At 37.8% G+C, this 16,703-nt stretch overlaps 1 protein-coding gene across 4 annotated transcripts in view; it reads left to right on the forward strand.

Annotated features, from left to right (window-relative positions):
• The first annotated feature begins 370 nt into the window (after nt 1-370).
• Nucleotides 371-16,703, forward strand: part of pde3a (phosphodiesterase 3A, cGMP-inhibited) — a 92,066-nt gene continuing 75,733 nt past the window's right edge. For 3 of the 4 annotated variants that reach the window (XM_052583927.1, XM_052583937.1, XM_052583952.1), the window contains exon 1: nt 372-1,714. In XM_052583927.1, the coding sequence (XP_052439887.1) occupies nt 929-1,714 (786 nt within the window). In that variant the 5' untranslated portion in view covers nt 372-928. Of the gene's footprint in view, nt 1,715-16,703 lie in introns of all 4 variants that reach the window. The other variant, XM_052583945.1, reaches the window with a different exon arrangement.

Raw genomic sequence — 16,703 nt, forward strand, 5'->3', positions numbered from 1 at the left:
TCATAAATGGGGCTAATAAATTATTGTTTGTATATAAATCCTTAATTGAATCTGCTAAAATATTATCATTAAAAAAATTCAGTCATAAAACAAATAATTAACAATTATAGTCAAGAAAGCTGTGATTTTTGGTTAAATGTACTTTAATAGTTTACTGCAGTTGGGAAAAATATATTCAAGCTGTTTTAAGGGTTCACAGTGCCATTTCACCTTTTGCACAGCATGCACATAAAAAATAGTTGTCTATTATTTAGGTTTTAAAAAGTATGTTGTTTCCTTTATTTCAAGTGTGAATCATTTATTTCCCGCCATTTAAACGTACCCCACGTACGGAAAGGATGATGACGTCAATGTAGGTGAGTTATAAAAAAAAAAAAAAAAAAAACGGGAGAAAGCACATGGACGCGAGCAGCTGAAATCAATAAACCAACTGACTGATAATCTGAATCGGGTCTGATCGGCACACGGAGCAGCGCGCGCTCTCTCTGTTTAGGGACCGCCTCGCGAGCCACGGGACACTGGCCAGTACGATCCAAAAGTCACGGAAATCTTTGTGCAGCGAGAGTTTCCACGCGTGAAAATGATCCAAGAGGGGAAATAATCCGAGAGCACGCGAGAGAAACAAACAGAGGGAGCGCGAGGGAGAGAGAGAGAGATCACTGATGAGGTGGAGGAGCAGGATGGTGGTGGCCTAGAAACATCAGGAATTCCTCGTTCCGCTTGACTGGATTGTAAGACGATGGGGGATTTTACGCATTGCAAAGAAAAGGGGCTTGCTTTTCTCCTCCACGCACCCCGACTTCACTTTACTCCGAGGATGCTTTGAAGTCTCCCAGTCCGAGAGTCACTGGCCCACGTGTGAAGGAACAGCGGCTCTGCGCATTAATGCGTGTGTGCGCGAGCGCGTACGCGTGCTCTCCCGTGACCGATGGCACTGGAATCCGTGCGCAACGGCTATGTGCGCACTTGTGTCACTCCCGTGGAGCAGGACTGCTGGCACTCGTGCTTTGCTCTCGTGTGGAGCCGTAGGAGCCTCTCCTCGGCCGTGTGCGTCGCTTCACTGTCCGTGCTGCTCGCGCTGCTCGCTCAGTCCGCGGACTGGGACGCGGAGCGCGCACACGCGCACTCTGGCTCTCACTTGGTGACGCTCGTGGAGCTCGTGTGGCAGCTGCTCTCACCCGTCTTCACGCTCGTGTGTGCCTTCTTCTGGGTGGGTGTGTATCTGCTCCGCTGCGGGGTGCTCATCCGCACGGCCGTGTTCCTGCTCACCGTGTGCCATCTGGGCGAAGCGGCGGCGCAGTCGCTGTTGGATGCGCAGCAGCTGTACTCATTCACGGCCACCGCGCTGGTGCTGCTCGCCTGCCTGGCCAGCGGGGCGCTCATGGTGGTGCGTCTGGGTCAGGGCATCTCCGTGCTCCTCTTCATCAGCATCATCAGGACCGTATCGTTGCTGTCTCTGCAGAAGGTGCGCGCCAGCTGGAGACCCTACCTGGCGTACCTGCTCGGGGTGCTGGGGGTCCTGCTGGCGAGGTATGCGGACAGGCTGCTGCCGGAGCAGGGCGCATCACACCGGGAGGGATCGAGGGGAGATATTCCGGTATTTAAGAGGCGCAGGAGGTCCAGCTCCGTAGTCTCGTCAGACATGGCACAGCACGGCCAGCCCAGGAGCAAATCTCACAGGCGGACATCGCTGCCCTGTTTGCAGAGAGACCAGGTACGTCCTCTTTAATGATAGAGCTGCCATCGATCGCAAACGACACATCGGAACGGTAGCGCGCGTCTGTAGAAGTCCGAACATGATCGTTTACTGTAACTGCTCGTGTATTAGCGGATTTAAACAAGACATTGTTATTATTCCTGGCGCTTTCGATCGCAAGGAGAACAATAATGACGCGCTTTAAACACTGTTTGGCTGTATTGCTCCTGAACTAGAAAATTAAGCAGCTGTTTAAAAACAAGACTGTCTTAATATTGCTTTTGCTGCTATTGATCATATTAATAAAAAATCGGTCACACGTTAGTTTGCATAAATTATAGTAGTGCTACTTATGAACTGCATGCACTTACTGCTGCTGTAAGGAATTGCAAAACCATAAAGCAGGTTAAAGTGTTACCTCTTATTACATGATCATAAATCTATGAAAATGTATTTCTGTTGGTTGTGTTTTTTCAGAGGTTTTCGTTTTTCCTGCCACTTACTTGGATACTTGGAACACTTTCACTTAAGCATGCATTCTTAAATTTCTTGTATGACAATATTGGAAGGAAAAGCTCATGGCTAAAGCAATGAACTTTGACCTCTTGTACTCTGTTTGGTGTGTTTTTGATTTTTCATGCATTGCATTATAGCACAAATATGAAAATCTCACAGAACTAGCATGCATATGGACTACAGTGGAGATTTCTGCACAACTGGGTTGCAGAAGCATGTACAAGTTTATTTGATTTTGAAGTTAATGTGTTGATGTGTCTTAGAGATATTTTACATACACACAGAGGACTGTGTGTAGCACGATTTGGCTTGTCAACAGGATGTCATGGTATTTTGCTACAGTAAAGCTGTACGTTTCTTAAGCTATGTACCTTAAAAGAACGTAACATGATTAGTCACCTTATTTCTATACATTTTTGTTCATCAAAGTATTTTTTTATTTTTTTGCAATTTGAATAAAAAAAATAAGTGTGTGTGTAGAGAAAGAGAGAGATTAAAATTATTACATATAAAATAATATTTTTTTTTTTTCATTTTTTAATTTATAGTGCATTGTTAGGATACAGCCTGCACTATCCACTACTAATGTTTAGATTAGCTGAGTACACAAAATATTAAGCTGAAATTATCTAGTTATTGAAAAATAATGTCCAAATCATTGGCTATCGTTAAGCATGGTGCTGAATAATTGTTAAACAAATTGCAAATATTGTAGTCACATTTGCTCGTCTTTTTGTCCTGTTTACAGGATTTGATTTATGTGACAATAAGATGAACTGGCATTTCAAGTTTTGCATTAAATCATATAGTGATTATAAATGAAGTGTCATATCTTGCACTGTAACTCACTTTAGTCAATGGATGAATTTTGTATGAATTAAATATTTCTTCCTTTGCTATCCTCACTGGACATTTAGTGTTTTCACAGAGTAGTTGGCCTTTTTGCTGGTTTGGTCTCTTGAGTATTTAGTCTGCACCCCCTAGTGGCCACATAATTAATGCATTAGGGACCTTTTTCCTACGGGAACCTTAAAAGGAACAACATTTGTGATGAATCAATGCATTGTTGGTGCAACACTTGTGAAATGGACAAGAACACAGACTCGTGAGTGTGTTTTTTCATGTTCTGTAACACACACACACACCTGGTGCACATGTGTGATGTCTGGAGTGATATTAGCTCCTATAGCGGTTTATGTGCAGTTGTTTTATCTGTGTGGTCTGGGTGTGTAAACATACCAGTGTGTGACCCCTGCGCTGTTCCCGGCGTCCCGGCGTCCCGGCTGTCTGCTCTGACAATAACCTGTGTGTCTTAATGGTCCACACAGAACAGTGTGCACCTCGTGTACAAAGACAAGCTTTCGGTGTCTGTTTGACGTCAGAGTTTAGGTGGTGCGAAAGCTGTTTCTGCGACAGGAACTCTGTTAACTTTGGTTCAGTTTGCAATTGTTATGAAAACATGGAAGTGATCACATATTGGGGAAGTCGATTTGATGTTAATTTGCATGTTTGCATGCTCCTGACATCACGGCACGCTCTTATTTTTAACATAAAAGCGGTGCATTTGTTACTTGACTTTGCAAAGACTTCCGGTGTCATTCACTTCTGTTATGCTGACTGTTATTGCAGACAGGTATTTGTTATCATATTATTTTTTATATATTATCACATTGACTATTGTATGTTAGCATCACACTCTACTGTCAGAGCTACAGAAAAGATGTAATTGTAAAATGTTACTGATGTAAATGTACAACAAATAAGTGAATTCTTATTTGAACCGAGCATCAAACTCGCATTAGTAAATCTTCTCATTTGGGGGGTTGGTTCATAAACAGGAAGTGAGCTCAGAGCGACTGTGGCCATTATCTGTCATCCACTCAGTAGAGCACATGCCCTGGGCGCTTTCAGTGATGGACAGAAAATCATTCCCATTATGAGCATCGCTTTGCGAAGTGAGTTACATAACGTTCTTCAAATGGACTGAGAACGAGGCTGAAACGTCTTCGCCCTCTTGTCTTTGTATAGACTTGAATAACCTTATGTGGAGTTGGGATTTTAATAAACGTGTCCCAGTGTCGAGTTTATGAACAGTGTGGCCTGAGCTTCTCAATCTGATACAGTACAAAGCAGACAGTACTTGCACTTTGGACCTTTAGTTCTCAAGCTAACTAGAGCTCCAGATGATTGAAGGTTATTAAAGAGTGTTTCTGGGTGGTAAACTGAAGCGTTGCTCTCTGCATGTGCCTGCATTTAAGCACAGGTCTCCAGAGGACGGTGTTCATGGAAAACCCCCGTTTAATGGCACGAGGAGCTGTTTCAGCTAAACACCTCACCGCATGGAGTCTTTAGTAGCCTGTAGCGGGTCAGTGAATTGCGATTAGCCCAGGGCTGCCTGGAAGAGCTGTTCGGCATGAGCCAGAGCCTCTGGGCAGAGCCGAGAGTATTTAAATCTGCTCTTAAAGGGGAAGTGAGTCATTTTGTCCTGTCCCAGTTTAATCAGTGATTCTGTGGGTCGTAAAAAAGACTTAATTCCAGAAATGAATGCTTTAGAATTGGAGCAGAAAGTCTGAAATTCATAAAGTCATGGCAAAAAACGAATACCTTTCTGAGGATTTTTGTCTTGTTTTTTGCCATACAAATACCTTAACGTCATTAAATAAAGAAACATTTGCTTGAGATGCGAAATGAAGAAGATATGGAGATATTTTGAGAAATGTAACAAAATGAAGTAAGTTTGTGCTAAAAACAAGAACAAATATGTCAATGGGGTATACAAATTAGGTTTCTATTTGAATTAAGTTGATTGGCCGATATTTGTTCTTTTTAAATCATTAATTCACTTCATAAATTTTGACATTTGCAATGGAAAACGACACAAATAGTGAGGAAAAACATCAGTTTGGTGCCGAAGCTACAGTAAAAGTTATTTACATACTCTAGTTAAGTTTCTTTTTTGTAAAATGAATAAGAAATGACTGGAAATCTGTTCAAAGTTGTATTTTCAAACTTTGAAGTGTTGCTAATCCAGCTGGTTGTGGCATTTGCATTTAGAGAACATACATGAACATGATGGATTGTCTTCCCTCCCATTTATTACTTGAATGTTCTTTACTTGGTCTTAAACAGATTCTTTACTTGACTTGTGCAAAGACAAGTCAAGCACACACTAAGACAAGTTATGTTCATTGAAATATTTAGAATTCTTGTTCATTCAATTTCTCGCGAATTCAAATTTAAAAAAATGTGCCAGTTATTCATTGCTTGTCTCACCAGTGCGCTTGCAAGTCAACTACAATCTAGGATGCTTTCTGGCAGACTTTGAATATGAAAAAGTCTTAAAGTGTGCATAGGGCTCAAGACATTCATACTGTAGATTGACATGCATGAGTGTAAACACTGGCTCTCTAGTGCTTCAGAAACATTGCTCTGTTTGGTTGAGTGACCCAATACATCGCTTTCCGGCATGTCATGTGCAGAAATAATAACATTCAACCCATTTTGCTTCAGTAATGTGACGTATTTTGGAGTCAAACAGGATATTTAAAAAGATAAAAATGTAAAGGATAGACCTTTTTCACAGACTGTTCATTGATGTTTCCACAGCTATTAACATTGAAAATCTAGCAAAGTTACCTATATGGCTAATAGACCAGAAGTGTTGCACGTTCAGTGAAAATAGTTGACTTTGGGCTGCAAAATAAGGTGGATGGAAGTTTGCATCTGCTTCTGAGAACCAAGGAAATGCAATGAATGTATTAACCCTCAGGTGCTCCTCATGTGCCAGTCAGAAATGACACAGGTTTAAATTAAAGTGAAATCAATGTACTATATTTTGGTTGGATGTTTTATTTTATTTAATGTATTTAAAATTGTGACTTTTTTTTATAAAGATTTTGCTATAAAGTTATAGGAGCTTTAATTTATTGTTAAGATAAATGCACAAAAGTACTATTTTCTAATTTTGCATGATATAAATATATAGTTTTACTCTAAAATGCAAGAAGATCAAATGCAAAAGGCTAAACAAGCTGTGTTTCAAATTTAAGGTTGATATCGTAAAAAAGTAAGATTTTGTTTGGGAGTCATACCCAATGTTACCACTAGATTAAATTAATTTCCCATTCATTTTCAGTGTACTCATTTTTGACGGCGACAATTTTTTTTTTTTCAAGACCATTTAACTTTTTCAAATCATTCCCATAATTTGTGTGTGTGTGTTTGCAAGTGCAAGTTAGCACATAGCAAGTTTCATGTCATTCTAATGAACGAAACGTTAAAAAAAAATTTGGTCAGAAAGAGCATTAAGAAACAAAAAGGGTCTACTTTGGTGCCACATTGACTTAAAAGAGAAATGCATTTGTCACTTTTGTCACATCTTTTCTCCGATTGATTAAATGCAGGGTCCTCCGCTGTTCCCCCCTCCTCCGCAGAAGTAGAAAAACAGTGGCATTTTTAGTGGCCTGAGAATTTAAGATGTTCCTGTTTCTTTTGTGATGGAGGAAAGGATAACGTATTGGATTTCTGGAGGAGAAGAAAGGGTGTGCATGAAGCTATTTGAGGGATGACGCAAATGGAGATCCATAGAGACCAGGAGTATGTTTCTGTGCCATGGGCTTTTTTTTTTTTTTTTTAGGGGGTCCGTTTCCCATGCAACCCACTAGAGATACGAGGTTAGTAGATGGGACTTTTCTGTCCGCCATTGTTGATAATAAACCTCTTAAAGCAATGAGATCTGGGAAATGCCAAGCGCTTGAGCTCACTTACAGCAGACGATGTGGCCTGAAGGTAATGGTTTCCTGTCTGAAGTGGACCTTGTGCCGTCCCTTGTGGTTCTGGCCTGACCTGCAGTAGCTGGGCTGAGAGATTTTAAATCTACACTAGAGCACTCGACACGCTGAGGGTTGTTTTTCCTTCCTGCAGGCCTTCGTCTACACTTCTTTGCTCCCTCTCGCTCTAATTGGTCTGGTCTGCGCTGCAGTAGCAGACAGAGGGATCTTTGACGTCGACCGTGCAGTATTTTGCTTGTAAGAGGCCTCGCGTCCAGTCGGACCATGCCAGGACTGGAATGTGTAGCCTCAGCTGTCTTGCCTGTGCAGACGGCTGCCAAAAACCTCATCCATTTTAAAAATGCTAGCAGTTTGACTCTTTCCAAACAAGCTAGAACGAAACTGCACGGTTTCTCCCCGCTTCGATCTGAACCAGGTGCGCGGCTGGCGCAAACGGAGCGAGTGAAAAAACAAAACAAATGACATTAACTGTTCTACATATGTCAATCCAAATAAACTGCAGGACGGACACATGCCAGAAACCCTCAGCTGCTGTAAAAGTGTGTCATGAGAATACAAGCTGTTCAAAGGCTTCTGGAAATGTAGTGTTTTTGACTAAGACGCTTATTACGGCGTATGAGATGCCAAGAAGTGAGGACTATGGTCTGTACTTTGTCTGGGTGATGCACATTGAGTATTCACAATATATTTCTAGTGATGTTGTTGGTGATTATAAACTTAAGCAATATTTAGACGCACAAACATACAAAAATGGCAGTACAGTTTGATTCATTTCTGGGAATCAGCTGAATCAAACACCGTTTCATTGAACTGATTAAATTATTTGTTTGCATCGCTCAATTAAAAAAAAAGAATAATAATTGTATAAGGCAAGGCAAGTTTACTTATATAGCACAGGTAATAAAGACATGAACAAGTTTCTCCAAGTCTTGGTTGAAAAAAAAAAATCTAATTCTTGCAATGTTTTTTAAATGATAGTATGCTGATTTAGTTACTGCTTTGACATGGCTACTGAAACTAAGGTCTGTCTCCAGAATCACACCAAGATTCCTGACTTGATTTTTAGTTGTATGACCCCTAGAGTCAAGGCATGCATTCACCTTGAAAACTTCATCTTTGTTCCCAAATGCAAAAACAAGGACAGTTTTTTCCTTGTTTAACTGCAGAAAGTTCTGGCACATCCAACTATTAATTTCATCAATGCTTTGGCAGAGGGAGTCAATAGGGCTGTAGTCATTTGGAGATAAGGCTAGGTAAACCTTTGTATCATCAGCATAGCACTGATATGCATATTTGGTTCCTTCTCATTATTTGACTTAGTGGGAGCATATAGAGGCTAAACAAGAGCGGTGCAAGAATTGACCCTTGTGGGACTCCGACTATCATATAAACATGATCTCAGAAAATCAAATGTCTAATTATTTACTGCTATTATTTACAATGTATTTTCTGATGATGTGCATGAAAGAAAATGTTTTTTGGTTTAATGGTTATTTTTAGCTACTTTTTTTTTTTTTTTTACTAATTGAACATTAATAATCCAATTTAGCCTAATAATTAAAGATATTACCTCTAATTATGTATTGCTGTTACTAGGTATTATTTTATTCTATCATTTTTTTCACTAATTATACATTACTAATCCAGTTTACTAATGAAAGATTTAACATATTATTATTTATTGTTATTATTTACTGTGCATTATTTTACCGATGTGTATGAATGAAAATTATTCAGTGAAATATTTGACAGTAATTTGTAATTTTTTTTTATTTTCTTTATTTTAATTTAAACATTTCTAATCCAGTTGAGTAATTAAAGATTTTACATCTATTTGACAACTAAAAAATTAACCATTTCAAAGAAAGTGCATAAATATTTGGCGAATTACCCCAAAGGCTGAAAAAAAAAAAGAAACATTTTTTTCCTGCATCTCCCAGCCCTAGTGCACACTCACTGGTGTTCTCTCAGTAGGTGTGTGTTTGTCACATGTTTTTGAGTGTTATTTTAACCTGAGCTGGCTGGGCTCCAGCGCACCTCTCTCCAGGAGCTCCCCACTGCTGCCCAGATGAGCGGCCGGTCCCAGACAAGGCCTGTCTTGTTAACTCACTCAGTGGTGTGTTTTAGTTTCCAAAATATGGACGGCAGATGGTGTAGTGATGGGGGAAGTTACATAGCTGAGCCAGTCGATGACAAAAACGGTGTCTGTCTGTGCATCTGTCTGTTTGTCAGTCCGTCTCTCTCTTGCGTTCTTGCATTCGGGTTTATGGATTTGAGAGATGGTTTACCTTTTTCTAAGTATATTTGAATTAGTGGGAAGCAAAGTTACTCTGGAAAGTTTCTAGAACGTTTGCTCAAAAAGTTACACAGTAGTCAACAAACAAAATAGTGCTGAACAGTATTGATAACTGTAATTTTTCCCAAAGCATCTGGATTCATTGTAATTAGGGCTGCCAATTTAATTTCAATTAGTGCAATTAATTTTAATTAAATAGTTTTTTATTTTTCAACATTTTATTTATATTGTATATTTTATATTAATTTTTTTTATATATAAAATTATTCATACACAAGGTATAATTTTTTATATTTTTTTTACTAGTGGGTAAAATTATTCTCACACTATAGTTAATTTAGATAAGTGAGGATAGCTAAATAAATCAAACTGGGACATATCATACCCATAATTATAATAAATAAATTATTCTTAAAAAAGGAAATTGTCACATTGAATTTAATGCAATTTAATCACTATTTTCATTATTGATTCTTCTTATGTTTCATGAATATGGTCTATACAATAAACAATTCTTTACTAAGAAGCGAGACATTGAATTAAACATGACATTTTGAAGTAGAAAGATTGAAATTTTATTTTCTTTGTAAAACATGCTGCAATAATCTGATTTGATTTACAAAATAATTTTTACAGTGCAGTTTTTACCTAGTTTTAAACAATTTTCCATCTCTTCTTTATAAATAAAATTATGTCTGATGAATGTTTTTCTTCTAAATGTTCAGAAGCGTTAAATAACATGAACCAGATGATAACAATCCTCTCCATGTTTGTGAGTCTCTGAGAAAGCATCTTAAAAACCGTGTGAATTTACCTCATTAATAGTGACTAATCTCTTTATCTCAACACTTGAGTTCCTGTTATCATGGCAAACTCTGCATTCGAACCCCCTACGTATCCTGAGGGGACTCCTGACGCAAAAGCATTTTATGAGGCTTTGATAACAGCTGGAGTTTCATTTTACCACCGGCTTCTCAGAGGAAACAATGAAACGGCAGCTGGAAGATTTTAACTGCAGCCAAGAAACACACAAAGTTGCTTCGTTGACATGTTGCTACAGCTCGCACCTTGGCTGCCATCACCAACTTTGATGGTTCTGTCTGCATTTGCGTTTCACATCAGATAATTGCATACGCAATTGTGACCATTACAGCTGGAAGTGTTTTTTGGACGCTCGTTAGCCGAGTTAAGCGTGTAGCTCGCCTAATAATGTGAAACCGCGCAGTCACAGGTCCACCGTCAGAGCTCGCGTGAGAAACCGGCTCCTGCTGTGCGTCAGAAGTTGACAGATACCGTGAGAACTGCTGCTGACTTATGCCCACCGCTGCTAGATCTGACTCTGATCGCAGTAAAAACACAAAAAGTGCATAGATCTGTTGATCACTTAGGGAAGGTACAGTAGTGGAAGGAATTCGGCATGTAGTCTTATCTAAATACAAGTAATGGAGCTAATTTGAACAATTCATCTGTGGGTTTTGGCACATTTCAAAATGTCTTCGATAATCAAATCTGCTTAAGCCACGCCCCTCTACTTTTGAGTTGCAACACCCACATCTCAGCATCTAATCAACTGTTGCTACGTAGAACCAAGTCCCACTCTACTTAAAAAAAAAAAAAATCGATAATCTGTTCTGTTATACTCCAATCACATTACAGAACGAAAGATGTCTCACTATTTCCGTTTCATTGTGGCATTAAAACTTACCAAGCTACAAGCAAATCCTAAAGTAAAGTACAGACAGCATTGAAGCATTACACATAGAAATAGCATGCATTATAGCATGAAGTAGCTTTTAAACCCCGCCCCTCCATTTGAGAGCCCCGCCCACATTTGAACATACAATCAAAAACCATTACGCAGAGCCAAGTCCCACCCTGTATTTTTTTCCATAATCCACTATCAATAGCATGCAGTAGCATTTAAGCCCCGCCCCTTCACTTTTGAGTGCCACGCCCATATCTCAACATCCAATCAATGACCGCTGCATAGAACGAAGTACCGCCCTATGTTTTTTTTATAATACTGTAAGATGTACTTCACAATATAGAAGAAAAAATCTGTCGCTACTTCCATTTCATTACGACGTTAAAACTTCCTAAGCTAAAGACAAGTAGCTAAATTACAAAAAATAACTAATTGCGTATTTAAGGTGTAATTTGTGGTCGATATATAACTATCAAATGATATAATTGATTTCTGCATTCATAATATTTATCTTGCCTTTTTTCATAATGCATTTTCATGGGAAAATTTAGCGTTTGCTTTTTGTGGCTTCTTTAACCCAGTTTTGCTTATATTAAGTGATGTTTTGGTATGCATTGAAAGACCATTGTACAAATTATTCTGTTTGTTTAATGTTTCTCCCAAGGCTTGTTTCTGCATGACATTTAACAGATAGTAAAGATACATCTATTAAACACTGAAGACATTGTAGCAGAAACAAAGACAACATTGTTTTTATTTTCAACAAGTTCCATGCTTTACAATGTTAAGCACACTTAGCCGTTGTTTATGTGTGTGCGTGTGCAGATATGCACCATTGTAATGCGCAGAATTGTTTCGCAGACTAACATGGATAAAGCAATTTATGTGTTTGCTTAGTTCGCTTTCATGTTGCTTTAACAATTTTATTGGAGGCGATTAAAAACATTATAGGGATTTTTATGCAACATCTCTCCCTGTTCTTCTCACTGCAAGGGAGAAAAGGAAAAGAGAGAGAGAGTGAAGATAGAGGGAAAGATGGCATGCAGGGGATCTGTACTTCCTTCACAGATGTGATCCATCTGTACAGGACCTGAAAGAAACACTCATACATCCCCTTTAGCATTGAGAATTTGTTGTTTCTAGCCAAAACCTGTCCAAAAACGTTCATCTGTCACTGTGAAACCATTGAGAAAACTGGCTTAATGGAAATGTAGATGTTTTCATTCACTGATTAGACCAGCCGATGAAGAAAACATCTTCATCAGTTTGACAACAGTGTTGCAAATCCTCTCAACACATGCAAATTAAGAAACAATTAATGAAGCATTGCAAATTTATTTTCATTAACCTTGAAATTATATTTAGTTGCGGATATTAAAGTTAGACATCTTATATAGTAACGTTTCACAGTTAACCGTGAAATTATTCAATTTATTTAGACTAATGACATCCAAAGGATAAAGGAATCATGCAATCAAACTTTTCATACAGCAAACTACACTAATTCGTATTTCACGCTTTAATCATTTTGTTTGATTTGATCACATCATGACTCTCCTAATTCTACCGTACATAACATCCTCAGTTCACCGTTATGTAACTTTATAGAGCGAGTAAACGGCGTCCCATTCGCGATGCCCACTCATATGACAGCTGGCACCTCGACTGGCAGCAGTGGAAAGGACCTCAGCTGCCGTCCTGCTCTTATGTCTCGCCGTTACGTAACGGGACGCTAAGGTTGACCTATTGGATGAGGGTTAGTGCTGTGAGATTGATTGATTAAAAGCTAATGTCATTCATACCAACAGAAACATTGTCCTCATCTGTCCTGCATCAAACCATCCAAAGACCCACCCTGACCCAAGCCCCCGGTTTAATCATGTGTTTTTATATAACGCTGGCCGTTGCAATGGCTTTCATCATCTTTAATGACATTTCAGATTTTTATATCATCTTCAGAGTTTTATGTGATCACTTTATTGTACAAATGAATATATGATCCATTTGAATCCAAAGGAATTTAAAATCATACAATGCATCGCTAGTTAGAGTGATTGTTTAATATAGTCATAGTTTATCTTCAAATGGAAACAAATACAAGCTTTATTTGATCTTTCCTCTTATCAGACCCCATATATATATATATATAGATATAGATATATCTATATATCTATATATATATATCTATATATATAGATATATATAGATATATAGATATCTATCTATCTATCTATATATATATATATATATATATATATATATATATATATATATATATATATATATATATATATATATATATATATATATATGAAATAATAATAGTATTATTGTTATAATCTTATATTATGTCTATGTCTCAAAACCATGGTAAAAATGCAATGATATGGTTTTTGTGGTATTTGCATGGAAAACAGTAGTCTAGTATAAATGCACAGTTGCTATAGCTTAATCAAAAAATACTCTAATTATATTCAGTTTCTCCTTTAACATGTTTAATGCCTGTCTACGTTAATGATATAATACAATTCAATATGAATATCCCATCCCTTAAGGGGATTATTCAGCGTTAATAACCGGCGAGATGTACATTATCCCTCTTATTACATGGCTACTTGGAACATAAGTAAATAAAGACAAAATATTGATTTGAGTTGAAATATATTTTTAACGCAAAGCTTCCGTGAACACCGTTTTGAGCAAGCGGCAAGTTCAAACCAGATTAACATTTAAGGGATACGGTACAGTTAAAAAAAAAATTCCTGGCAAGAGTATTGTGCCGACTTCAGTTACCTGGATAAGCCTGTGTTATCATCTTTTAACAGTTGTTATCAAGGGATAACATACCATGTCAATGACACGACTGACCAATCAGAATCAAGTATTCCACAGAGCCGTGTAATAAATCCCAATAAACCATAGTTTCAGCACAAAGATTGTTACTGTAGCTATTTTTGTAGCCACCACTGCAATAAAAAAAGATAAATTTAACAAAGTGACTGGATGTTTCTGAAAGCTTCTTTACATCTATTAAGTCAAACATCACTATTAATAATGCTCATACTTTTGGTTTGTATGAAACTTAGTCATGTTACTCGTTGAATTAAACCGTTTGTGCTTCAGACATGAATGATTCTTCAAATCGCTTCCATTCATTTCACACTCAATCGCTCTCCATCTAATTCGTTATGCGTCTCGTGTCGTCCTCGGAGGGCTGTCTCTCGACCCCAACTCGAGAAGCCGCACATCTGACATTTCAAACAAACCAGGCAGGCCGTGCAGCAGACGGCTTTGTCAAATAAACAGAGCAGATCCTGCTCGCGCTGGTTTGCGGGCTGAGCTGGAAAGCTTCTCTCAAGGTTTGTGCTGTTGATGAACAGATGTGTCCAGGTGTTCTCGCTCTCCGGTTCGCGCTAATGGCTGTCACCATAATTTGTGCAACGGTTGTCCCTGATCACAAGGGCTAATGGACTTTCCTCTGGTGTGTGTGCCTGTAAACAGTGCGTGTGAGGAGGAAAGTTCAAAATAGCATACTATTCTTTCTATTTCTCAACTATAAAGTATGTATAATAATTTTCTGTATGCGTTTTATGACCTATATTTATTTAAATCTTACAATACAGAGTGTTCAACTTGACCTTTCGTTTCCATGTGGCTATGACGTGCAATTAATATCAATTATATTTACCTTTGATTTAATTTATTATATTATTGTTTTATGGTTAGGTTTATTTCCTGGTTATTTTGCTGAATTAAGCATGCACGGACTTCCATAAAGTGGACCTTTCTGTAGCGAATATGCCATTAATTATATTGTTCTTTACAGTATTTTATTGGCTTGGCGTGTGTGTGTGTGTGTGTGTGTGGAAAAAAAATGTAAACGTATAATAAACTGTATATATAAAACATCATCACAAACTATGGAGCTTAATTTCGAGGCTCTTTCCAAGTAGTTAGTAAATGAGTCTGAATAAAAATTATAATATTATAATATATGAAAATCCTTATCCAGTAACCACAAACATCTGAAAAGGTCATGGAAAAGTCACGGAAATAAATTGTTCAAATGTGGGAACACTGTATATGGCGTAGTTTTTCTCATATTAGTTTAAAATGTATACAGTTATACGTACACAGAATACAGTAAAAAGTAGTGTTTTTTTTTTTTATTAATTGCAGTTTTAGTTTTATCTATGTTTTTTATAACTAAAAACATGATTCACTTTTTTTTTTTTTTTTTTTTTGAGGGCTGTTGATTTAGATTTATGGAGCGATAAAAGAGATCCAAAATGTATTATGTAAAAACTTTTAATTCTAATATTGCAATAAAACCAAACAAGAATTTTGAATCCGGCTTTATCCAATTTCTGTTCTTGAAACGTATGCAAATTAGGTAAAATGTTAGCCTGAATGAATGCACTGTAAGTCGCTTTGGATAAAAGCGTCTGCTTTATTGCATAAATTATATTTAATGAGAAATGTTTACAACATTTCTTGTAATACGAGACTTAATGCAATCAATCAGCAGGGCAAGTATTGTTATATTTTGTAGTTAAATGTTTTACACTATCATCCACCTAAAATAATATATAGTAAACTGAAATTCAGTTAGTGACACAGTAGTCCATTCTGCAGTTAAAAATATCTTTTTTACATTCCTCCTTCTTTATTTTGATGTTTGTTTTACCTCTTTCTCTCTAATAGAGTAACTATGTATAAACACATACATTGGAAAATGGATTTCTCTGGAAGTGTTCATCTGTGTCAGAGATGAGAGGGTGCAGAGAGTGTATGACGCTGGCTGGAGCCATTAAAGCGATGTAAACACACACACACACACACACACACACACACCTCTAAGAGCCCCAGTGGTTCTGTTTGGCAGTGCTGGGATCGCATCATTAGCCGGGCTCTCAGGGTACATAAGGGCCTGTGTTAATGTCAGAATGGGCCGCTGGGCATGATATCCCCATTCACTCTCAGCACTGTCCATTCAGCACTAAGCACTCTCTCTCTCTCGCTCTTGCTCTCATCCACCCCAAAAATCTCTTATTGGATTAGGTTGTTGTGGTAAAGAAGGCAATGCGTGAGTATTTTACTTAGAAACAATTCCCCTTTGTTCTAAGAAATGCACTTTTTTTTTACCTGTTTGTTGTTCCCACTTTGTGATGCATTTCAATGCAAAAAAAAAGACGATAACGTATTGAAAAATCGAAATTGAAAAATGTGCAAAGGTCAGAGTAACCCAAAAATCGCAAAAACACCCCAGTCGGTTGCAACAGCTGTTACAACCTAGACTAGCAATAGATAAAGATGTATGCATTTAAAAAAAAAAAAATTGGTATCATTATACTTAGTTAAAACATAACTCTGCATATAAACTCAATTTTTATGGAAGCTTTGGACAGATCTGGAGAAATGTAGCATGCCATCTCAGCTATGGATCCTCTGCAGTGAATGGGTGCCGTCAGAATGAGAGTTCAAACAGCTGATAAAAACATCACAGTAATCCACTCCACTCCAGTCCATCAGTTAATGTCTTTAGAAGACAAAAGCTGCATATTTGCAAGAAACAAATACATCATTAAGACCTTTTTAAATAAAATCCATAATAACATTTTCTCCAGTGAAAAAGTTGTCTGTTCTGAATCAGGAGACAACAGGAGATGAACCTGAGGAACAATTATTAGGGATTAGGGA

The sequence above is a fragment of the Carassius gibelio genome, chromosome A4 (assembly GCF_023724105.1).
Source record: "Carassius gibelio isolate Cgi1373 ecotype wild population from Czech Republic chromosome A4, carGib1.2-hapl.c, whole genome shotgun sequence".
In the NCBI taxonomy this organism is placed as follows: Eukaryota; Metazoa; Chordata; class Actinopteri; order Cypriniformes; family Cyprinidae; genus Carassius; species Carassius gibelio.